The 25,985-nt window shown below is 37.9% G+C and overlaps 3 protein-coding genes across 4 annotated transcripts; all 3 read left to right on the top strand.

The window, feature by feature from the left end:
* Positions 1-1,730: 1,730 nt before the first annotated feature.
* Positions 1,731-3,098, top strand: LOC132617946 (uncharacterized). The gene has a single exon (XM_060333013.1). The coding sequence runs from the start codon at positions 1,731-1,733 to the stop codon at positions 3,096-3,098; it is 1,368 nt and encodes a 455-aa protein (XP_060188996.1).
* A 5,395-nt stretch (positions 3,099-8,493) lies between these two features.
* LOC132607240 (transcriptional corepressor LEUNIG_HOMOLOG-like) lies at positions 8,494-24,694 on the top strand. 2 transcript variants are annotated; one of them, XM_060321132.1, is made up of 9 exons: positions 8,494-8,633; positions 13,042-13,093; positions 22,611-22,640; positions 22,708-22,814; positions 23,044-23,193; positions 23,403-23,558; positions 23,654-23,773; positions 23,906-24,103; positions 24,276-24,694. In XM_060321132.1, exons 1-9 carry the CDS (start codon positions 8,613-8,615, stop codon positions 24,417-24,419), a joined length of 978 nt encoding a protein of 325 aa, XP_060177115.1. In that variant the 5' UTR covers positions 8,494-8,612; the 3' UTR covers positions 24,420-24,694. The 2 variants fall into 2 exon arrangements, with proteins under 2 accessions (XP_060177115.1, XP_060177124.1); XM_060321141.1 differs by lacking the exon at positions 8,494-8,633 and adding an exon at positions 9,062-9,578.
* On the top strand, positions 13,368-17,212 carry LOC132626653 (uncharacterized). Its single transcript, XM_060341603.1, has 5 exons — positions 13,368-13,473; positions 14,535-14,956; positions 15,210-15,950; positions 16,029-16,172; positions 16,340-17,212. The coding sequence occupies exons 2-5, from the start codon at positions 14,540-14,542 to the stop codon at positions 17,039-17,041; spliced, it is 2,004 nt and encodes a 667-aa protein (XP_060197586.1). The 5' UTR covers positions 13,368-13,473; positions 14,535-14,539; the 3' UTR covers positions 17,042-17,212.
* Positions 24,695-25,985: the final 1,291 nt, after the last annotated feature.

The following is a 25,985-nucleotide window of genomic DNA, read 5'->3' as shown; positions in this document are numbered from 1 at the left end:
AGAAGAAAAGTAAAATTCATATTTGCTTTGCCGCACAATTGCATATTGTTCATTAATTATTTTTGCATCATCTTCACTTCAAAAAAAAAAAAAAACTATTTATTCCGCAGTTAGCGCACTTTAGCCACTCTAGAGCACCTTTAAGATCGTTCGCATTCTTAGCATGACTCCCGACAAATTTCTAATCGTCGGAGGAAATTTCCTAATTTTCGCATACATGAACTAGCCTTGAAAATCCTTAAAGTTAACTCTTATCATTCCAACTTTGTTTTAATAGGCATTCTCTTATCGTTATTTGCTTACTTACTCAAATCTATTAGTGTCGAACAATTTGTCTCGCATCAAACTACAAATTCTAGAGATTTTTGTGTCCTTCTTTTACGAGTATGATCTTCTGTCTCAAACGACGGAACATTTGACCCGTTAGCTCCATGCATCGTAGAATCCATTTCGCACTCGGTTTACGTCATGGAACTTTTACTTTCAAATTCTATCATTTTCAGCATTTATCGTTTCTTAAATTGGTAGATGTCCAAATTTATTGGTCCAATCTATCAAATGGCACTTCTCGATATTTGTTCGATTTTTGCCATCAAGTTGTTCAAGAATGACTGTTCAAGTACCTTGCTTCTGCGGAGTCTTCGCTCAGTCAATCGCGTCATTCTAGGTCGCTGAAATTTATCTTCGCGCACCCATTAATTTCAATTTTTGGCAGACAAGTCGAAGGACAATCTCATAGGTCTCCTGTCCTTGACATTTTGCAACCCGCCAGTGCTTCGTAACTCTCGGGTATATTAAATTCAACTGTCTTGCGCCCGATCAATCATGATCTTCTCTAAGCTAATCCTTGCATCATTAAAAAAAAAAACTTTTTACACACCACCCGAACTACGTTTGACCTGATTTCCTGTCGGATACAGGATACGTAGGCAGCCTATATAAGGCCCGGTCTTATTTACTACAAATTTTAATATTCCCCAAACGAAGGAGCATGAAACTGGGACAATTTTGGGATGCAACCAAGACATTTTGTCAAAACGTCCTAAAATTGGGGCATTTGTTTTTTTTAAAAAAATATATATGCTGGAATTGGTAAGAATTAACTCAGAACCAAGCTTTGGCGTTCGATATGAGTCAGCCTTTCTTCAAATGACATGTTCTACTCTAATGTGGTTTCCTTTCTTCCGATTTATTCTCAATCGTCAGAGCTAAATAGCTGATGATTCATTTTCGTCCGTTCGTTTCCTTTATATGACTCAAGTCGTCTCTAATCTAGAGCCTGCTTAATTAGATCACGAACTAATCTAACTTAAAAAAAAAAGGATTATATATATATATATATATATATATATATATATATATATATATATATATATATATATATATATATATTATTTTGGGCATTTACTTCATGCACTAACATTTTATTTTGTTTATGAAGTTTTACTTTTCTCTTTAAAAGGTTGTCTGGCATTGAACATTGTTTTGGCTGCGAATCTGTATTAAGGACGAGACTATAATGGCAGAGAGATTTGAAGCTTTCAACACCGGTATGGGTTTGGTGCAAGAACAAAATGATAGCAAAGGAAAGGTGGTTCGAAAAAAATATTGTAGTCAATCTGGGAAATACCTTAAGCCTTCTTCCTAACACAACCTCAACTTCCAGCTCAATTTGCAACATTTCCTTAGCCATTTCGCCTCACTTAGATCCTACCTATACCATTCCACAAATGTCTTCAACCTACACTCCCGATCAAGTAGCGATAATTCCTAATCCTCAATTTTCCATAGCCACCACTCAATTCGAGAAAAGTAAGGAAAACGAACTGGCAATATCCCCATACAGGAGGCCTGGAAAGGAAATCAAGTCGCTTTACCATGAAGATTTGGGAAAAGAACTCCACAATTTGAGGAAAGTCGTTAATGAAGAGTTATGTTCAAGGAATTTCCAGATTTTGAAGTATGAAGATTTATGTGTGCATCCAAACGTTGAGCTTCCGTCAGGGTACAAAATACCTAAGTTTAACACTTTCAATGGGAAGGGAGATCCCGTCGCTCATTTAAAGGACTATTGCAGCAGATTAATTGGTATTGGACATATTGAAGCCGTACGAATGATATTGTTCATTCAAATTTTATCAGGATCAGCACTCAATTGGTACACTAAACAAGATTTTAGCAAATGGCTTACGTGGGAAGATATGGCCCGCGGATTTATAATGAAATTCGAGTTTAACAATGCAGGCGATCCGCACATAGCCGATTTGCTTAGAATAAAGAAAACGCCACATGAGTCTTTCCAAGAATATGCCATACGATGGAGGTTAGAAGCTTCAAAAATACATCCTCCATTATCCGAGAGGGAATTGATCTCAACCTTCATCCAAATTCAGGGAGACTTATATTATGATAAGTTGCTCGGAGCTTGTGCACACAACTTCTCTGATTTGATTAGGATTGGTAGAGAACTAGAAAATGCCATTCAAGAAGGAAGAATTATAGATAGCTCAGCAACACAAGACGTTCACCAAACCTTCCAAGCGAAGATACTGGGAAATCTACAAAGTGAAATGAAGGAAAATCAATTTGCTTCCACGACTATGCATCAAGCGCAATGCCATAAAAGTCACCAAATTTTTCAATCTTATGCCACTATGCAATGTCCTCGTCAGCAAAACTCCCAGCAATGCTACCAACGACGGTTTCACCAAGCACAATCAAGCTCTCAACATAAAAAGAAGAGGAAATCTTTTTGCTTCACTACTCTAAATGAACCATTGGCAAATATATTTAAGAGGTTGAGTGCTAAGGGTATTCTACAACCAAAGAAGAGATTTATACCTAAGCATCCACCACCAAACTTTGATTTATCTAAGAGTTGTGCTTATCACTCAAACATTCAAGGACATGACATTGAAGAATGTCCAGCACTAAGATTTAAGATTCAAAGCATGATTGAAAATGGCAAGATAAAGCTACAGCTAGAGCCTTCAATCGGTAATATTGCAAACACAAAGACAACTGTTGTTAGGGGTGATTCATCGAAACTGGCACCAAGGCATTTGAAAAGAAAGCGTGCAACAAGTCAAGCAGACTGATAGGGACATCATCTCGCCACTTGAGAACATCATTCTCCACATGCCCATCTCTAGGAGTGGCTGCTATTTTGTAATCTTTTCTAGACTTTAAATGAACTACGGTCGACCTGATTCCTGTTAGTAGCAGGATACGTAGGCGCCCATGTTGGGTCCGGTCTCAATAAATAAAAATCCCAATTTTCCTCCCATAGTCGAACTGGAGAAATTTTGCAGACGGCTTATCCCAAGCCATATTCACATAATCAGATTTCCCCAATGACATAGAAACGAGAAGCACAGATTCAAAGCCAAAGCTTCAATGTTCAACGCAAGGCAACCACTTCCTTTTATACTAACAAATCTTCTTTGAGTAACGCAGAACCGATTTTTAGCTACTCCTCGACGATAATGCACGGCATACGAATCTTAGCATCAAGAAAACATCACGAAAGTCATGAAGCAAAGGATGATTCAAAATCAACACAAATTTCGAAACTCATAATTTTCTTTGAGCGCAGGAACTTTATTCATGGAAACATTTTAGCAAGGTGAAATATCACCCAGGCTTCCAGTTGCGGAAGCCGAAGTATGCTTACAGCTTTGCAGGGACTGCGCATCGAGCGGTTTGAATCTTCCTATAACACGCACAAATATTATTGCTTTCAAATGCTCTGCGCATGCACTACTATTTTAAATACCACGCACTGCATATGCACTATTGCTTTAAATTCCCCGCACTGCATGCACTACTATTTTAAATACCACGCACTGCATATGCACTATTGCTTTAAATTCCCCGCACTGCATGCACTACTATTTTAAATACCACGCACTGCATATGCACTATTGCTTTAAATTCCCCGCACTGCATACGCACTACTGCTTTCAAATGTCCCGCACTGCAAAAGCACCGCACCTGCATTGCATTATTACTTTCAAATGCCCCGCAAAGGCACAACATCATTGTTCGCAAACGCACAACATTTGGGTTTTTCCACCCTAAAATAGGATATCGGGTTCTTCCACCCTAAAATATGATATCGGGTTCTTCCACCCTAAAATAGGATATCGGGTTCTTCCACCCTAAAATAGGATATCGGGTTCTTCCACCCAAAAACAAGGACATTTTTGGCTCGTTCGCCTTTAATTGAACATTTTAGGATTGTCGGCCTTTAATAGGACATTATAGGCTAGTCTGCCTTTAATAGGACATTTTAGGCTCGTCCGCCTTTCATAGGACATTTTGGGCTTGACCGCCTTTTATATATTGCATGGGCTGTGCACCGCCCCCTTTGAAGTTTTTGCATAAGACCGAGCACCGCGTTCTATCTCAATTTTATTCTGCTTTGTAATTTGAACTACGCTTGACCTGATTCCCATGGGGGATACGTAGGCGGCCCGCATAGGCCTCGGTCACATAATTTTTAAAACCTCAACTTTATTTCTGCTTGTAATATGAACTACGCTTGACCTGATTCCCATGGGGGATACGTAGGCGGCCCGCATAGGCCTCGGTCACATCACTTTAATCCTTCAATATCATTTCTGCTTGTAATTATGAACTACGCCTGACCTGATTCCCATGGGGGATACGTAGGCGGCCCGCATAGGCCTCGATCACATCACTTCAAAATTCCAATTTTATTTCCGCTTGTAATATGAACTACACTCGACCTGATTCCCGTGGGGGATACGTAGGCAGCCTATATAGGCTCGGTCTCACCATTTTAAAAGCTCAACATCCTTTGTGCCAAAAACTGGGACAATTTTTTTTAAAGGCATCACCGCAAGGTGACAACGAGAGACTTAGAAGGATATTGTTTCAACAGAGTCATCGGGCAGAAGAAAACTTCGGAAAAGGGGCATTCGCTTTGTTTCACAATGTGTCACAGTTCCGAGTTCAGCAGAAATTATTTATCACCATACATATATTTTACTATGGCTATTTTTTTTTGAAATAATGTGATCCTAATCAGACTGTTTACTAGTCGGCCAAGACTTAAAATGAGCGGGGGTTACAAGTTCATACGAAGCTGGAGGCATGAAGCGCAAAGAGCTAGATTCTCAAAGTCAACGCGAATCAACCCCCTCCCCAAACTTACAAAATTTTCTTTGGATGCAGGTTTCCAAGTTGCAGAAGCTAAAATATGTACAATCTTGTAAGGATGGCGCGTCGAACGTGCCTTCAAATATCAATAACTTTCGGCAATCACAATAAGCTAATCTCGCAAATTATTTTTTTCAAATAATATATCAACGCACTAATATTTTCTATTTGCCTTCGAATACATTGCTTTATTTATTTTTAAATGCCACTGCATATGCTCGCGGCCGCATTGCACTGCACCTGCATTACTCACCGTTTTCATATGATGCATGAGCTGCGCACCGCCCGTTGCATCACTTTCATATATTGCCTGGGCCATGCACCGCCCTTTTAAATTCCTGCATAAGGCTGTGCACCGCCTTTCATATGATGCATGGGCCATGCACCGCCCTTTGCATCGTTTTCATATATTACTTGGGCCATGCACCGCCCTTTTAAATTTCTGGATAAGGCTGTGCACCGCCTTTCATATGATGCATGGGCTGCGCACCGCCCTTTGCATCGCTTTCATATATTACATGGGTCATGCACCGCCCTTTTAAATTTTTGCATAAGGCTGTGCACCGCCTTTCATATGATGCATGGGCCATGCACCGCCCTTTGCATCGTTTTCATATATTACTTGGGCCATGCACCACCCTTTTAAATTTTTGTATAAGGCTGTGCACCGCCTTTCATATGATGTATGGGCTGCGCACCGCCCTTTGCATCGCTTTCGTATATTTCCTGGGCCATGCACCGCCCTTTTAAATTTCTGCATAAGGCTGTGCACCGCCTTTCATATGATGCATGGGCTGCGCACCGCCCTTTGCATCGCTTTCATATATTTCCTGGGCCATGCACCGCCCTTTTAAATTTCTACATAAGGCTGTGCACCGCCTTTCATATGATGCATGGGCTGCGCACCGCCCTTTGCATCGCTTTCATATATTGCCTGGGCCATGCACCGCCCTTTTAAATTTCTGCATAAGGCTGTGCACCGCCTTTCATATGATGCATGGGCTGCGCACCGCCCTTTGCATCGCTTTCATATATTGCCTGGGCCATGCACCGCCCTTTTAAATTTCTGCATAAGGCTGTGCACCGCCTTTCATATGATGCATGGGCTGCGCACCGCCCTTTGCATCGCTTTCATATATTGCCTGGGCCATGCACCGCCCTTTTAAATTTCTGCATAAGGCTGAGCACCGCCTTTCATATGATGTATGGGCTGCGCACCGCCCTTTGCATCACTTTCATATATTGCTTGGGCCATGCACCGCCCTTTTAAATTTCTGCATAAGGCTGTGCACCGCCTTTCATATGATGCATGGGCTGCGCACCGCCCTTTGCATCGCTTTCATATATTGCCTGGGCCATGCACCGCCCTTTTTAAATTTCTGCATAAGGCTGTGCACCGCCTTTCATATGATGCATGGGCTGCGCACAGCCCTTTGCATCGCTTTCATATTTTGCCTGGGCCATGCACCGCCCTTTTTAAATTTCTGCATAAGGCTGTGCACCGCCTTTCATGTGATGCATGGGCTGCGCACCGCCCTTTGCATCGCTTTCATATATTACATGGGCCATGCACCGCCCTTTGTAAATTTCTGCATAAGGCTGAGCACCGCCTTTCATATATTACGTGAGCCATGCACCGCCCTTTTAAATATCTGCATAAGGCTGTGCACCGCCTTTTATCTGATGCATGGGCTGCGCACCGCCCTTTGCATCGCTTTCATATACTGCCTGGGCCATGCACCGCCCTTTTAAATTTCTACATAAGGCTGTGCACCGCCTTTCATATGATGCATGGGCTGCGCACCGCCCTTTGCATCGCTTTCATATATTGCCTGGGCAATGCACCGCCCTTTTAAATTTCTGCATAAGGCTGAGCATCGCCTTTCATATGATGTAAGGGCTGCGCACCGCCCTTTGCATCACTTTCATATAATCCGCGCGAAGCGCTGATAGGTTCACTAATAAGAAATGTAGGGAGTGCATGACCTGAGGGTTTGGCAAGAAAAATGTAGGTGTAGGGATGAGGCCTCCTCTTAAGATAAGATCGTGACTGAAAAACTTAACATAATTACGATGTTTGTAAGTAAATTAAATGAATTACTATATATAATAAGGGCTAATGTAACTTTTTGTAGTCCTTAGTTAGAGTCTTGATTACATTACAACTAAGAGTTACCAACTAAAGGCGGCCTCATCCAAACTTTTTCCTATATTTGTCTTATATTTTTTCATTTATTATAAGATATTTTAAAAATATTTAGACACTTTAAAAATTAAAAAATAACGATTCAAAACTCTCTATACTAACTTTTTTTTTAAGGTGATGTGACTTGCACTAACTTCTTCATATATTTTATTTTACTCCCACTTTGTTTCTTATTTACTTAAGGTGGCACACCTAATTTTGATAAATTTAAAAACTTTAAAAGTCCTCTTAAAACGCTTAAGAAATTGTGAATTGTCATGAAGTCAATCAAAAGAAACACGTCACTATGGATAATTTGAATGAGAGAATACACCACATTTGTAGTTACCTTAATTAAAACATGTTCTGCACACAAAAATTCAAATTTCTCTAATTAACAGCTCTTTAATTGTTCAGTGTGAAACTTAATTTGGATTAGATGTTGTTACCTAAATTTTTTATTTTTATCTAATCATTTTTTAACAATATTGAAATTTGAATCTTTTCATTGGCATGTTGTGTTGGTTTGTATGTTGATTAGCCATATCGGTCATGTTTAACAAAATTAACTTTTTTTTTTATATATATTATTTGGTGTATTATCATATTTTATTTTTAAAATTTGATGTACGCATACTTAATAATATTTTCGTTGCATAACGAACAATGTGTGTTGTAGTTTATACTCCATCCGTCTTAAAAAAAATAATGTAAGGCGTACTCAGTCAGTTAAATTTTTGGTATAAATTCATAAATATATTTCTTAATATCTTGACACTTAGAATTACATAAAAAGAAATTATAATCTGATCTTGATGAAGTAGTTTAAATGTTGAGAACATATTTGAAAAATATGTAGTTAATGAAAGATTTTTTTAGTTTTTCGGGCAGTAATAACGTGAAACAACTTGTGACAAAAGGGAGTAAATTTGTTTATGTATCTTTTTTTTGGGGGGGGGGGGGGGGGGGGTAGGTGAAATTTTTTTTAGGTAGTGTTTGTTAGCATAGAGAAACATGATTAAATGAAAAAATACGAGTTATTTATGATTTGAAAATTGCAAAAATTGACAAGTACAAGAAAATTAGGAGTTATTTAATTTAAAAAAAATAAGGGTGGAAGCTTATTAAAAATATGCATTCCACCCCCCATTCTTCATTTCACCACCCCGACCCTTCCACCTCATTTCAGGCCGCCATTGGCGGTCAACACACGGCCATTTTTTGAGGGTTTTTGTTCCTTATCATGAGTTCTCGTGATTCCCAGGTTCAATTTCATTAGACTTGTTTTTTTTATACCTAATTGAGGATGTTACTCTCGGTTCCTTCGTGTTATAGTTGCCATGGGCAGAGCCATGAGCTCTCTGTCATCTTGTGCCCCATAACACTCAATAAAGGAACCTAGGGGAATTTCCTAGGTGGGTATGATTTAGGGGGGATTTTATCTTGTCTTGTACTATTGTACCGTTATAAGGTGGTAATTTTGTTTTATTGATGACGAGGCGTACTATCCTAGTATTTTCTGATTTTATTTGCATTTTTTCGGGTACAATTAGTTAGATTCTAAGTTGTATTATGTGATTTGTGTGAAAATTTTAGTTGGAACCCGTGATTACTTCACTTCCATTATATAGAGTAAGTTCTCTTGGGTTGACATTTACAGTTCTTGCTTACCTTTCCTGGTGCATTGGTATACATTTACTTCAACCTACCTTTGGAAAACAAGGGGGCCCTTAAAACTGTGATGGAGACCATTGAACAAGTGAGTAGCAGTGCTTCACTGCATCTAGATTCTTAAACTTTGAACTAATATTGAGCTCACCAAGCCCTTCACCTTTACTATGCCCTTTCGGATAAACCTTTCCATATTATGATGCAAGAACAAACGTTGCAGACTAGTGGGAATTTGTGGCCTAGGGAGTCTACAAATAAATGTTTCTTGGTTCTTAGCCACCAAAGTGCCAGGATTATGTGTCGTAAGGCTGATGGAATTGAAAACTAATTATCAGAAAATTGAGGCCTAGATCTCAACCAAAATGCAATAAAGCCTTAGCTTTTGGCTAGGTGCTAGCACTTGCTTTGCTAATAGATTGTACATCTTTCAGAATAATTGCCATCATCACAGCCGTCTTGAGCAGTTGACATGCCTTTCCTTGCAGCTGTCTTTGAGAGCGCCTTTAAAATCGTTCCTTCCGGCTGTGTGTGAGGATGTGTATGATTTTTAAACAGTGATGTGTCTTTCTGTAGATTCAAAGAGGCTCTTCCATTTTAGTTGCAACTTGTGAGGACCCACCATGTCATCATGCCACATAGGTGCCACTTGGCACATATATTTGCCATGTGGAATGATTATATAAGAGGAAGAGTAGTTATTATAGGAAGATTCTAGAGATATAGAGAGGTTTTCCTTGGAAGACCCTAGAATTTCATGGATTTGCATGGAAAGTCTTGGAATACTCTAGTTGTGTAGAGATTTCTAGAATAGGGGCTTATTAGCAAATATGTAGGGACTTGTATAATAATTATTATTTACATATTAGTCCCTAGGTGAGTAGTATAAATAGAAGGGTCATTCATTTGTAAAAACCATCAAGAAAAACAATTCAAGTTCTCTCTAATACAAAGCTTCCTTCTAGCAAAATTCTCTTGTCTTTCTTCATTACTATTCCCTTAGTGATCTTAAGTGTAGTAATCTAGGCTGACTTGGCATAGCAAGATCGTGAGCAAGTTGTGCAAGAACGTGAGCGAGTTGTCAAGTGCCGCACGTGCGCTTAGTTCAAGACTAAGGACGTGACAACGTGGTATCAGAGCGAAGGTTACGACTGAGGGAATGGCAAACGACGGAAAAATCAACGCTGCTAAAACCCAAGCCAATGTCATCCAGGATGCTGCTGGCAAGAAAGATCATAATAAAAAGAGGAATGACGCCAACAAGAGCCAGGAGGTGCTGCCAGAGGTTGTGCCAAATGAAGGGCTTACATCCCAAGAACCATCTACCGTTGAGGCGAGCGAGGATGACATGGAGGTCCTGTTCGAAGACGTCTCACTCGGTAAAGAGTGGGTTATGAAGGTTAACGTGGGGATGGACGCCATCAATATATTTGGCCAACGTTTGGGCAAGATGGAGGGCACTCTTAGCGTTCTTGAGGGGCATACTCTTGAAGAGATTGAAAGCATCCGAAATGACTTGGAAGGGCACATGCAGGCTGAGATTGAGGTAAAGCAAACCATCACTGCCTTAGAGTGCAGACTCATGGAGGCGTTAAGTACTATTGATGCCATGAAGGCAAAGATAGTGGCACTGGAAGGGCAGATTGATGTTAGTGTGACCGAGGCAGCCAACAATGTTGTCGGGACGAGAGAGGCTAAGATCGAGGCTCCCAAGCCACCAGTGTTCAAAGGGGTTCGTGATGCACAAGAGGTGGAGAACTTTCTTTGGCACTTGGAGAATTATTTCAGGCATGGAAAAGTGAGGGACGATGAGGCCAAGATCAACACCGCTGTGTTGTACCTAACAGAGACTGCCATGTTATGGTGGAGAAGAAAGGTCACCGATGCTGACAGAGGTCTATGCACAATCAACACGTGGGATCAGTTCAAGCATGAGTTCAAGCGACAGTTCTTTCCAAATAATGTCTTGTACGAGGCAAGGCGCAAACTTAGAGAGTTGAAGCAGACAGGGAGCATCCGCGACTATGTCAAGGAGTTCACCACCCTTATGCTTCAAATTCCCAATCGCACTAGCGATGACTTGTTGTTTCACTTTATAGACGGGTTGCAAAATTGGGCTAAGCAGGAGTTGCAACGCCGTCAAGTCGCAGACATAGACCAAGCCATAGTGGAGGCCGAGACTTTGATGGACTTCAGGCACGACAAGCACGACAAAAGCCAAGGCAATGAGTCAAGGGGTAACGATGCCAAAGATGGGGGAGACCGTGGCGAGAGCAAGGAGTTGCAACAACAATACTCCAAGACTCAAAATGCAAATAAGTTCGACGGCAAGAAGTCAGGTGGTCGTCAGGGTTATGTTGAAAAGAAGGCGCAGAACGAGAAGAAGGGATGCTACTTATGTGGAGGGCCGCACATCTTCAAAAATTGCCCTGACCTGAAGAACATTAGCGCTATGGTACGTGCAAGTCACGAGCAGCCGCAAACACAAAGTACGAGAATCGCACAGTTGGGGACGATTAGACTATGTGGCGCTGTCGCGAAGCAAGATAGTCAAACCAATGATAATAAAAACCAGTACGTGGATCTCACCATTAATAACAAGGCCGATCGTGCACTGGTAGATACTGGGGCGACTCATAATTTTGTAACCGAGGCCGCAGCGAAGAGACTAGAGTTGAAGCTCACTCCAATTAACGCCTTCGTCAAGACCGTGAATGCTAAGCCAGAAAATGCTCGTGGTGTAGCTAATGGCGTTAGTGTCAAATTGGGCGATTGGAAAGGTATGACAAATTTTACCGCCACTACTATGGATATTTTTGACATTGTTTTGGGGCAAGAATTCTTTACACATTGCCACGCGATGATCGATCCCTACCTCCAACATCTCTTGGTCATGGAGCGAGAAGGCGCTTGCATGGTGCCTACAGTGACTATGTCGCATGGACAGGGCCATGCACAACTTTCAGCTATGCAACTTGTCAAGGGGCTCAAGGAAGAGGAGCCAACATTCATGGCAACCACTACAAGTTTGGAGGAAGATAATGGTACCCAAGAGACACCGCCGCCTTGGATAGATAATTTGCTCGAAGAAAACAAAGATGGTATTTCCGAAAAGCTACCTAAGAGCTTGCCTCTTAGGCGTGAGCTGGATCACAAGATTGAGTTGGAGCATGAACCGGGAAAGGGTCAAGTCATGCCTCGATTACTATCACCGCCTCACACGATAGGGAGATTGAATCTATCATTGACTACTAGGCCAGACGGAAACAAGGGCAAAAAGGCACTGCCATGTTCCTCATATATTGGAAGGGGAAATCACCGGAGGAGGCCGCATGGGGGAAGTATGAAGACTTGTGGCATTTTAAAGACAAGATTCGAGAGTTTACACAGCAGCAGTGCGTCGCGGTCGTCGCACCATCAGGTGGGGGAGAGTGTGAGGACCCACCATGTCATCATGCCACATAGGTGCCACTTGGCACATATATTTGCCATGTGGAATGATTATATAAGAGGAAGAGTAGTTATTATGGGAAGATTCTAGAGATATAGGGAGGTTTTCCTTGGAAGACCCTAGAATTTCATGGATTTGCATGGAAAGTCTTGGAATACTCTAGTTGTGTAGAGATTTCTAGAATAGGGGCTTATTAGCAAATATGTAGGGACTTGTATAATTATTATTATTTACATATTAGTCCCTAGGTGAGTAGTATAAATAGAAGGGTCATTCATTTGTAAAAACCATCAAGAAAAACAATTCAAGTTCTCTCTAATACAAAGCTTCCTTCTAGCAAAATTCTCTTGTCTTTCTTAATTACTATTCCCTTAGTGATCTTAAGTGTAGTAATCTAGGCTGACTTGGCATAGCAAGATCGTGAGCAAGTTGTGCAAGAACGTGAGCGAGTTGTCAAGTGCCGCACGTGCGCTTAGTTGAAGACTAAGGACGTGACAAACTGCTACAATGTTCTCCTTCAAACTGCTTGTGTACTAATGACTTGTTTTAACAGATGAAAATGGCCCAAATACAACAATCCTCCTCTCAACAACAGAAACAAACTCGGGAAAATGAGCTAAAAAAGCTCTTTGAGAGTGAAATGTAAAAAAAGGGATTTCTATTTCTTTTGTTATAATTATATAATTATGAAGAGATTGGGGTTAAATTAAAATATTTAAAAACTTGGTGGTTAAAATTAAAATTTAAAAACTTTGGAAATAAACCAACGTTCCATTCTCAAAGTTGGAAATAAACTTTGTCCCAACAAAGCTCCCAACAAAGCTGCTGCCCGTTCCTCTTCTCTTCTTCTTCTTCTTCTTCTTCTTCTTCTTCAGTTCTTCCCCTTCTTCTCTCTATCTCCTCTCCACTTTTTTCTCTTTAACCATTTTTTTTACTGGTTTCTCCTCCAAGAACATTCTTTCTCTGCAAATTCGAGTTTTTTGAGGTATGCATTTATTTTTATTCTAATTTCTATTGTTTTTATGCTCATTTAAGACATGGGGTTTTTGTTTTTCCTATGTTTTCTTGGTCGATCGATCCAGTAAACTTTATCTTACCATTCACTATTATAAATTAGTCTGAAATCAATTTGGGTCTCTATATGATTTGTTCTTTTTGTAAACTCTAAAAACGGAGTTTTTTGGGGTTTTAGTCTAAAATCAATTTGAGTCTCAAAAAGATTGTAAATTCTGAAAAATGGGTTTTTGAGTTTTGTGAATTTTAGTGAATGGGATCATTTGATTTCTTTATAGTTTGTGTTCTACATTCACTAATAGCAGTTGTAACAATGTTCTATTTGAATGAAGTTTATGTACTTGGACATGGTACTGAAACAGCCAAAAAGTTATTAGGGTCAATCCCACATGACTAATTGGTGATTAAAACATCTGATTTATTTGTTGGATTGATGTTATGTGTCATTGGGTTATTGTTATTTGTGGTGTCTTTTGTTAAGGAGAGGGAATTTCAGAGTTTTTTCGCGAAAGGTTGTGATTGTCTTCATGTAGCAATGGGATTATGGAGAGTGTATCTTGAGAGGAAGCTTGAGGATTTGGCTCATAATTGGCTAAGACAACTTGTTGGTGATTTTGTTCTAGCACTTTCTTGGGTGTTTTTTCTTGTTAATTCATGGAGGAAAAAGTATGATTAGAAAGATTTTTTTTTTCTGAACTTTTGTTAGCGTTAGATGTTTCCGAGTCCCAAATAATGATGTTTGATGGAAAAAACAGATTAAAACACTTCTAGCATCTTAAGATGCTTGATCAAATTCTTTTCTTTTTCAAATTGGTGTTATATTTAGCTTTATGCTTGCAAGAAATATTTTATTTTGTGGCTGCTATTGTTTCAGAATTTCTTCTATGTGTAAACAATCGATGGTTGTTTAAGCAATCGATGGTTGTTTAAACAATCGATGGTTGTTTAAACAACTTGTGTTTATTTTATAACTTCGAGAAGTTTATTCATTTGGTCTATTGTTGATAATTTTATAATGCTTTATGTATGTAGATAAAATGGAAACAAAAAATCAAAAAGGTTATAAAAGAAGGCCTAGAAAAAAGGCTAGGTCAACGGAAGAGGAGCCTGCTTCTGCTGGAGAAGCGGATAGGTTTCCACAAGCTCAGGAAACAGAAGAATTGACCTCATCAGCTCGTGGTTTAGTTAGAGAAGATGAAAGTGTAGAAGATGAGGAATCAATAGATCAGGAAGATAAAAATGAAAGTGGAAAAGAAAGTGTAGAAGATGAGGAATCAACGCATCAGGAAGGACAAAATGAAAGTGGAGAAGAAAATGCAGAAGATGAGAAATCAACGGATCAACAAGAAGAAAATGAAAGTGGAGAAGAAAGGGAAGAAGAAACAAATCATGTACTTTTCGAACAAAGAAAAAAAGTATTACATGATGAGAATGCTGCCCCTTCAAGATCAAATGTGAGTGTTTTTTTAAATTGGCATTAGTGAAAACAAAGAGTAGGTGTTTTAGCATCCATTTACTATTTTTTAGAAAATTACCCCCAGTTCAAACAACTGATGGATGCTTAAACACCTACTAATTGTTTATTGTAAACAAACGGTTGTTATTTAAGCATCAACTAGTTGTTTAAACTACCACCAGTTAAAACAACATATGTTTGTGGCTTTTTTATACTTTCTTTTAATTAATCAATTTTATAATCATGTACAGTTTGCTGATGATTCTGATACTGAGATTCCCGAATGCATCAAGTCCATTGATCTTACAAAATATAGCTTCAAGACACATTATTCCGCGCACGGTGATATTCCGGGAAAGATTTTTGTAAAGTCACCTCTAGGAGGAAAAGCATTTCTTGAATTTAGAGGACTTCTGGTAGAACAAGGTATTTTAGATAGGTTCAAAAAAAGTTGTTTTGGGCATTTTATAGATATTCCGATGCAGCGGGTAAATTTTGGGTCGATGATAGTTCGTGGTCTTCTACTCCGACGCATCATTTGTCAGAAAAAGATGGAGTTGTGGTTTGAATATGAAAATATGCCTGTGTGTTTTGGATTAAGGGAATTTGCTTTGATGACGGGACTACGCTGTCACCCTTTTCCTTCTGAAGAGGCATTGGCTAGTTGGGTGAAGAAGGGTGAACCATTATGGGAATTTGTTTCCAAGGAAGGAAAAACTGTTACTGCTAACTTCCTCCTTGAAAAGATCAAATCACCTGAAACACCAAAATATTATAAGTTTTCACTTGCCTTGGTTTGGTTCTATCACTGCATCTTATGTGCAAGAGATATATCATCAAGTGTTGATGCCGACATGACCAAGCTAGCTTGCCAGCCCTCTGTCTTCAACGAATATCCGTGGGGTCTCAAAAGCTATCTTTTGACTGTTGAGTATCATGCAAAACCAATAAAATCTGAATACAACCTCTACGGCTTCCCATGGGCATTCCTGGTAACTAAATATTTTTTTTTTAATATTATTTTGCTTTTAATATTTATATTGATTGTAATTTATTGTTACGTAATTTAGGCTTGGGCTTTTGAAGCTATTCCGAAACTTCAACGAAATGCTAAGAATGTTCCCCCTGAGAGGACATTGCCACGTATGCTAAGGTGGATGTCGTATGGAGGCCTAAAAAAATCTATGGATCCATTCAGTACCACTGATGAAAACGTAAGTCTCTAAAACTTGTTAAACAACCTAAGACTTTTTTAAACAATCTAAGACTTGATTAAACAACTTGTGCTTGTTTGAACTAAACAATATTCAGTTGTTTAATATACATGATGTTGTTTATAAAGGAAGATCATAACATTGAATTTTTTGTTCTTTCTATGCAGGTAGTGCACCCTTTCCTGATTCCTACAAATGCAGAAAAAAGGGAAAAATACATGAAGGACCTTGAGCCATTTTCCAGTGAGGAAGCCGATGAAAAAATTGATATGTTAAAAGCAGAATTGATTGGGGTGACAACAATCACAACGGGTGAAGTAGGAGCTAGGGAGGTTGGTGGTGAGGACAGGATCCCAGTAAGGAGTAGGGCAGAGGAAAGGAGCCCACCAAGGGGTGGGGGTGCAGAAAGAAACACTCCAAGAGGGACGGGTGATGAAAGGAACCCGCAGAGCCCTTTAGTGAATGCTGGTGACAGATTTGTTGGTAGTCCAGTCAACTTTGATTCTAGTGGTCAGTATAGTGAAGGAGGAGTTGGTGCAGGATCTTTTGGTGTTTGTCCTTCAAATGCGAAGTGCTCCTGTGAATGTCTCACTTGTGCGGAGAAACAAAGACAATTGGAACTGAAAATTTCTAAAATGGAGGAGGAGTTCAAAGAAATGGGGAAGTCTGTCAAACAACTTGTAGAAGAATTATCTACCTTGAATAAAAAACTCGAGCCTAGGAGGATGTTAAGGAATTCCAAATACATAAGAACTCCATTTACTGCTGGTGCACGTAAAACGAAGAAGAGAATAAGTGTGACAAATCTACTGCCTGATATTTACAAGCCTCTTGACATTGATAAGAGCAAGGAAAGAGTGGAACCATAAACTAGGGATGTGTTTGTTGGGATAATTTTTGTTGATAAATTTGTGGTGGATCTTTTTGTTACTATTTCTTGATATGGAAGTATGATGACTATTTATGGATAATTTGTAGAAGATGCTATGGATCTTTTTATGATGTTTATATATGGTTGTTTACTAAAACAACATGAAGTTATTTAACAGCTTCAGTGGTTGCTTAAACATTCACAGTAGTTGTTTACGCTCTTTATAGATGGTTGTTTACTAAAACAACATGATGTTGTTTAACAGCTTCAGTGGTTGCTTAAACATTCACAGTAGTTGTTTGCGCTATTCATAAAAAGTAGGTTTTTTTACAGTATAAAGTTTTCCTTTAAAAAGTAAGTAAACAACTAGTGGTTGCTTAAACAAATCTAATTATTTATATTGGAAAATTATTGCTTATAAATTTTTTTTTAAACAAGTAGTGATAGCTTAAACAAATAATTGTTGCTTACAATAAACAACAAGAAGTTGTTCAAACAACTCCTGATTGCTTATACAATAACCTCATATCCCGTAAAAAGTAGGTAAACAATTAGGGGTTGCTTAAACAAATATTGATTGCTTATAATAAACAACTAGGGGCTGCTTAAACAACTATGGATTGTTTACTTTAAAATCCATCAAACGGGAAGTTGGATATTCAGTTGTTTCAAGTCAATAAGTTGACATTCAAATATTCATATAATCAAACAACGTTGATTCTATTATCACTTGATCAATAAGTTATAGTTATAGTATTAGTAGGGTCAATCAGTTCATGATCAAATTACCAAGTTGGGTTTAATTACTAATTGAACGACTCGATTGATGTTGAATTGTTATCAAGTCAATAAGTTGACATTCAAATATTCATATAATCAAACAACGTTGATTCTATTATCACTTGATCAATAAGTTATAGTTATAATATTAGTAGGGTCAATCAGTTGATGATCAATTGTGATCAAATTACTAAGTTGGGTTTAATTACTAATTGAACGACTCGTTTGATGTTGAATTGTTGTCAAATCAATAAGTTGACGTTCAAGTATTCATAAAATCAAACAACGTTGATTCTATTATCACTTGATCAATAAGTTATAGTTATAGTATTAGTAGGGTCAATCAGTTGATGATCAATTGTGATCAAATTACTAAGTTGGGTTTAATTACTAATTGAACGACTCGTTTGATGTTGAATTGTTGTCAGTGGCTATGGTTGATGTTCAAATATTCATATAAATGTCCAATTGAAATTCTTGTATAAGCAACAAGAAGTTGTTTGAACAACTTCTTGTTGTTTGAACAACTTCTTGTTGTTTATTGTAAGCAATCAATATTTGTTTAAGCAGCCATTAGTTGTTTCTTATAAGCAATCAGTATTTGTTTAAGCAACCCCTAGTTGTTTACCTACTTTTTACGATATATGACGTTATTGTATAAGCAATCAGGAGTTGCTTGAACAACTTGTTGTTTATTGTAAACAATCAATATTTGTTAAGCAACCATTAGTTGTTTCTTATAAGCAATCAGTATTTGTTTAAGCAACCCCTAGTTGTTTACCTACTTTTTACGATATATGACGTTATTGTATAAGCAATCAGGAGTTGCTTGAACAACTTCTTGTTGTTTATTGTAAGCAATCAATATTTGTTTAAGCAACCATTAGTTGTTTCTTATAAGCAATCAGTATTTGTTTAAGCAACCCCTAGTTGTTTACCTACTTTTTACGATATATGACGTTATTGTATAAGCAATCAGGAGTTGCTTGAACAACTTCTTGTTGTTTATTATATCGTTATTTGTTTAAACAAATTGTCTATTGTTGCTGGAACAACTTCTTGTTGCTTACCAATATTTTTATGAGCAATAATTTTCCAGTATAAATAATTAGATATTTTCTTAAACAACTAGTGTCTGTTTAAGCAACCACTAGTTGTTTACCTACCTTTTAAGGGAAAAACTTTAAATTGATAACAAACAATATCCACATGTAAAGACCAATAGCAAAAACAGCCAACATAGTACATTGATTCAGTTTCAAGTACAAAATAGATTGAATCGGTTACAAGTACGAATTTAAGAAGCTACACTACTGCTTGTTCCTTCATTTTGTCTCGCTCTGAGACTACACGTAGTTCTTTTGTGACCAACTCTTTTGCATATGGAACATTTATTTTTCTTCTTCTTTGAACCCCGCTCCAAGACTGAAGGTGCACATTTTCTCTTCTTTCTTCCCGGCTTGCGCACCACATATGGACAAGGTATTTTACTCTCCGAAAGCTCTGGAGGAAGCTCCCAAAATTCTTCAGATAACACTGGATGAATTGATTTTTCATATGCATGTTTGTATGACCATACTGAATAATATGGAGAAACAAAATCATAAACTCTTAATCCATAATCATCCCCGAACTGGGTTCTTATCGCTGCAATAGCATGTGGACAAGGTATTTTGTCCAAATCAAACTCTCTACAAGAACATGTTCTATTGTTTAGATCAACCATAGCCACTGAACCATAACCAATGATGCTAAAAGCGTGGAAGCTTATTTGATGGGCCAATAGTGTATTGCCTATAGTTACGTTTTCTCTTATTTTTCTTTCAACGGAAGGGACACATATGGTTGATGTGTTGGCCAACACCATACGCCTCTCGTGAAACTTTTGAGCAAACCTCCAATTTATAGAATTGAATAGAGCAGTAATCGGGAATTCTCTTTCCGCCAAGAACATCGAGTTAATTGACTCAGCAATGTTGGTGGTCATTACATCATACCTAGAACATCAAGAAATACATACATATTAACTAAGAATCTGCACTGTAAACAATCAGGAAGTGATTGAACAATTTCTTGTTGTTTAGTGTAAGCAATAGAAGTTGTTCAGTGTAAGGAAATATAATTTGTTTAAGCAACCAATGGTTGTTTATAACGTACCTGTTGCCAGGGAAGTGTGCTCTACTCCATTTGTGGAAACCAACATCCTCAAGATATTTGGCGACACTCATATCCAAATCTTTGATTTGTTGAAAATGATCATTAAACTCGTCCCTCCGATATGCTTTTGCTGCATCATAAAAATGGTGCATCCAATCTCCACAGTGAAAGTTTTTGCGGATGCTTTCACCAAGGTGCCTCATGCAAGCTCCATAATGAGCTTTAGTATAAATCTTTGAAACTGCTTTCTTTATAGATGGATGTCTATCAGAAATTATGCACAACTCATTAGTGTTGGGGACGATCTCGAGCAATTGTTCAAAAAAGTACTGATACGAGGCATCACCCTCCGAATTAACTACACAAAATGCCAAGGGGAATATGTGATTTTCGGTATCCAACGCCACAGCAGACACCAACACTCCGCCATACTTTCCAAACAAATGTGTTCCATCAACAGCTAGGACTTTTCTTGTATAAGCAAATCCATTTATCCAAGCTCCATAGGATACAAAAAAATACAAGAACCTGCCACAAGAATCAACCTTCAAATCTGTCTTGCATCCTTCATTTGTAACATGAATCATATGACGGTACTTATCGATAACTTCATATCCGTGTTCTGGTGTTCCTCTTGTCAAAGATTTTGCAATATAACTACCCGCCAAACATTTCCAGTAACTAATCTTGCATCCCAATTCTACACGAATTGTTTCCTTAATTTCTCTTGTAGATAGACTGTTCCCCTCGATAAACTTATTTTCAATGTGTTTAGCAACGACTTCAGCGGTTGCGTGTCGATGATGGCTTGTAAGATGTTGTACTCCACATGTGTGCATATTATGGTATGTGGTAATACGAAATCTATCGGTTCCCTCAAACTTCATAGCTCGCAGTCGCCAATTGCAATTCTTATCTACACATTTGACATTGTAGATTTTTTTTGTGTTCTTTACCTGCTCAAAACTAAAATTATTCTTCACGGCAGCAAGGTTCAATAGGATTTTCAATTCTTGTTTCTTCTTAAAAGTTAGACCCGAGAAAAATCCTGTGTCGTCTTCACGACTGTGGGATACATTGTGTTGAGACCTCAACCCCCTGTGTACTGGACAGATTAATAGAATAATCTACATCTTCTTCTGCCCTTTCTGCCCCTGCGGTATTGTAATCAAAATCTGGAAACTCTGAAGTAGCTTCAACTATCGCTGTATTGTAATCAAATCTAGAAAAATTTCCAGTTTCTTCTTGCCCTACTGTATTACTAGGAAGTCCAGGGAACACTCCAATTGCTTCTCCAGATTCTGGAACTTCTATTGGCCCAATTTCAACCACATTTACCCTTAGAATGGGCCAACGACGACCATCTTTGTCAACATCAGCTAAATAAGTGAGCAAATCATCATCATCCTTTATTTCAGAAAAATGTGCTTTTTCCGTTGCGACAATGCTGAGCATGTAAGTGATTAAGAGATCCTTCGGCGCACAACATAACTTACACCTAGTAATGACGATATCAACAAACTCATCATACGTAACATCCCTCCTCACTAGTATCGGTACTGTAAGACCACCCTTCGACTTCCAACTATAACGCCCATAGGTCTTTATCCATTCACCATGTAGATCAACTGCTAATAGTATTGTGTCCCCCATTAATTACACCTGCGGATATTACATAGATACATATTAGAATTTGTGACAGTATTATAGTAAGTACAGTATTTATACATAGATAATTTATTTGCAGGTTCGCAGTGCAAACAACTTGTGGTTGTTTAAACAAATTTGGTTGTTTACATGGAGCCTGCATGTGCAGTGCAAACTCTTAGCATAAATACCATGCAGTTGTTTAAACTACATATGAATATTTAAATAGTGTAGTTTTTTAGTGTAAACACTACATGGAGATTTTAAAAAATATATGATATTTATGTAAACACCATGTGCAATGCAGGTTATTTTTGTAAACACCATCCAATTGTTTAAACAACATGCAGTTGTTTATAAACAACTACATGTTGTTTATAAACAACGTGCAGTTGTTTATTAACAATATAGAAGAACAGAATGTTTAATGTAGAAAACGATGAAGAACGTTAAATTATTACCTTAAATCACTGAGATGAAATGTTTATCCCCTTTCAAGCAAATTCCCAAACAATGTATTAACAAATTACTATCAAGAACAGAGAAGTAACACAAATTAAAAAATCTTTGGTTTAGTGATGAAGAAGAAGGCAAATGCAGATTTCATTTTTGTTCAATGAAGATAAATCTAACCCTAGTTTGAAGAGAGCAAGGCGTTTGGAAGGCTGGAATGTGTTGAAATTGAAAAAAAAAAAGCAGATATGGAAGAAGACGAAGATGAATGTGGGAAGGGTTGCTGCTGTTCCCGCTGAAAAAATGAGCTGACAATGGAAATTTTTTGTTGCCCTTTTGGCTAAAAAACCCTGTATATGTTGGGCCTGTTTGTAAATAGCAAAACTTTGGGGTGTATAAAAATATTCTTTTTTAAATCAGCATAACCTAATTATATTAGAATCCCTTTTACCCAATTTTTAAAACTTGTGTCCTAAATCCTCAAATAGATAACTCAAAAGTCCCTTTTAATTCTACCCCCCAACAAACTCTTACTGAGCACAAACCTGACTCTTCCAAAGGTGATAATGCAATTTGTGTATTCTTTGTTGTTTTGTTGCAAATTTTCTAAGACGATAAATATCTCAGGATTCTCGTGCGGTGAAGTTGGTTGTATACGCACAAGGAATAAAGTTATTTGCTGTCATTTCTCATCAGATGGGAAGTTGCTCGCTAGTGCCGGACATGACAAGAAGGTAGAATGCATTTCCATAGAAGCTAACATCTTTAGCATATAGAGATAATTGGATGGAGTGTTTCATTTCATTCCAATGGTGGATGTGCTGCTTTTCAGCGGTTAAACCTCCATTGAGCTGTATCGTCTTAACTTCATTCAAAAATGAAATTTATACTTCGCTAGTGACCAAACATTTTATGCTGCACTCCTGTTTTCATAAAATCAATCCTTTCCTGTGTATTTATCAGGCTGTTCTGTGGAACATGGATACCTTGCAAACGGAGACCACCCCTGAAGAGCATCAATACTTGATTACTGATGTCCAGTTCAGGCCTAATTCAACTCAGCTTGCAACAGCTTCATTTGACAAGTCCGTGAGATTGTGGGACGCTGCTAATGTAATTGTTAAAGATATGTCTGCTGAATAATTATTTGGTCACCATGTTGAAGCAGGCCTTACCTCTAGTAGCTTACGACCTGAGACCTTATATACTAAGTCCATGCTTTTAGATAATCTGAGTGTCATGTAGTATTCAACAAATCCAATCTATATTTTTTACCACATATTCATCACTCAAATGACCTCTTGTTGAATTTGTTTTTGCAGCCTAGCTACTGTTTGAATTCATATACCGGGCATACTTCTCATGTTATGTCATTGGATTTCCATCCGAAAAAGAATGATCTATTTTGTTTCTGCGATAGCAACAATGAGATTCGCTACTGGAGTATTAGTCCATTCTCATGTACTCGAGTTTCGAAGGTTTGCCCTTTAATATTCATTATGCTCTTTTATTTATTTGTAGTGGTAATTTTCCTTTGAACTATCTTCAATTTGTCTCCTGTCTCTATTCATAGCAAGGAGGCCGTGCACACGTGAGATTCCAGCCCCTAACTGGTCAGCTGCTGGCAGCCGCATCGGATAAGGTGGTTTCAATCTTTGACGTCGATAATGACAGGCAACTGCAGTCTTTCCAGGTTTTTCTTCAACTTCCATATGTGGTGGATTACGTTGACCGTTACTCAAAAACTATTTATGTTTGTGGCAATTTTGTATTTTCTTTATCTTCCAGCCATGATTCCTCACTTCCAAGCTAAATGTGTTCACAGGGGCACTCTGGAGTGGTGAACTACCTTTGTTGGGATCTCAGTGGTGATCTACTGGCATCAGTAAGTGAGGAGTCTGCCAAAGTTTGGTCATTGAACACCGGCGATTGCATCCATGAGCTAAGTGCAAATGGAAATCAGTTCCACTCTTGTGTTTTTCATCCTAGCTCTTCAGCTCTATTGGTGATTGGAGGAATGAGGGTAAATTATTATTCTCCTTTGCCAACTCTATTTCTATAATTCACGTTAGATGTTAATTCAGTTTGCAGGACCTATCTCATATTCATCCAGTACAGTTGTTTAAAAATTTACCCAAATGCTTGGGCATTGAAATCGACAAATTACTCATTCTTGCTTTGTGAATCCATGCTAGTCTTTGAAGCTGTGGAACATGGTTAAGAATAAAAGCATGACAATTCCAGCCCATGAAAACATTATTGCTGCTCTAGCACAGTCGCCGGTGACTGGCATGGTCGCTTCTGCAAGTCATGACAGTTCTGTCAAGTTATGGAAATAAATGGGAAGACTCGATTTCGTGATAAATGCACATCTGCCTCCGCTTCAGATGGTTAGAGAAGAGAGTCTTGCGTAGTTTATGTTTTAGTGTAATGTTTCTACAAATATCCATTTTTCTGTTTGTTGGTCACATTAGAGTTTGGTTTGCTTAAAGCAAGTTTGAGCATACTGAACAACAGTTCGGTAGTAGCAGAGGAAGCTTAACAACTTCTGCAACTGCTCTTGGTGATTAACAGCTAATAATAACATGATGTAAATTTCAGCTCCTTTCGACTATACAGCAGTCCATCGCCTTTAAGAATGTTCCCTAATGGGACCGGTTTTGAGCTCTTCGTATTCAAACTAATGAAACTATGACGAAGCTAAATAACTAAAGAAGCCGTTGTTTTCAGCAAGTACACCTGATATGTAGTGCTTCTTTCATTCCTCCGCAGCCATTTCTATAAACCTCTCTAGTATATATCTCTACTAGTTAACTTGTCCGCGCGTCGCGCGATCATGCATAAAAGAATATCAATGAATTTATTAAGTGATCATTTTATGAATTAGTTTGTATAAAAATAGATGAAACATGACAAATACTTCAACTAATTTCCACTCATAAAAATTATGTCTAAATACTAAACAAATCAAATCTCCTTTTAAGTAAAATTCGTAGAGTATTATAAAATAATAATTCATGATTGAAAAAACTTCTAAATTATAGTAAATCACAAAAAAAAAAATAGATACTTTTGGTCTAATTATTCCTCACTCATCAATTTTTCCTCCAAAATAACATAAATAAAAACAATAGTTAAAAGGAAGAACAAATTCCTCTTATTGTTTAGAAAATTATATAGGAAAGAAACCTATATGCTCCTAATTATAAAAGTAAAAAGTATATAAATCAATACTTCAATCACAAAGAAAGTAAAAAAAAAAAAAAAGGATACATTGGAAAAGATTTAAAAAGTTTACGGTCGTTCAAAAGTGACACCGTCTAAATCTGTCATGAGAAGAAACTCCATATCTTTGAACGCATTATTCTCTAGATTATTAAATTTTCATCGTGTTTGTAGCTTTAGTTTATCATAAAGTCGGCACATTGATTCGCCTCTCTCTATATGTGTTTGATAGAGGCCTTTGTTGACATTCACCAAAGGAAATCTTTGCGAGTGCTGAAATTATATAGAAGAAATCTTCTTTTACTACAACACCTTTTCAAAGAACATATGCATCTCATGAGAATATATGATAGTTTTTCACATTTAAATTTTTGAATACCCTAAAATAACTAAAAACATTCTTTTCATTTTTCATCATCTTCTTCCTACAATATGTTACAAAATTGTTCGCTGTTTAATCTAGCACTAAATCCCATTGTCTCTCTGTATCTACATTACTACACAATAAACTCAAGCTTAACAAAATAAGCGATAAATAATAGTAGAGAAGTTTTGCCTACCGACCCAAATCCGAAAGCAGTGCTATTAGCATGCATTAAGGCCCGGATAAGGCAAAAATTCCAAGATCATTTCAAAAATATTTAAAGATAAAATATATGGCGGTGCGAAAGCACGAAGTA

Source organism: Lycium barbarum, chromosome 1, assembly GCF_019175385.1.
Source record: "Lycium barbarum isolate Lr01 chromosome 1, ASM1917538v2, whole genome shotgun sequence".
Taxonomy (NCBI): Eukaryota; Viridiplantae; Streptophyta; class Magnoliopsida; order Solanales; family Solanaceae; genus Lycium; species Lycium barbarum.
Note: the sequence above shows the minus strand (reverse complement) of the source record. Positions and strands in the feature narration are given on the sequence as shown.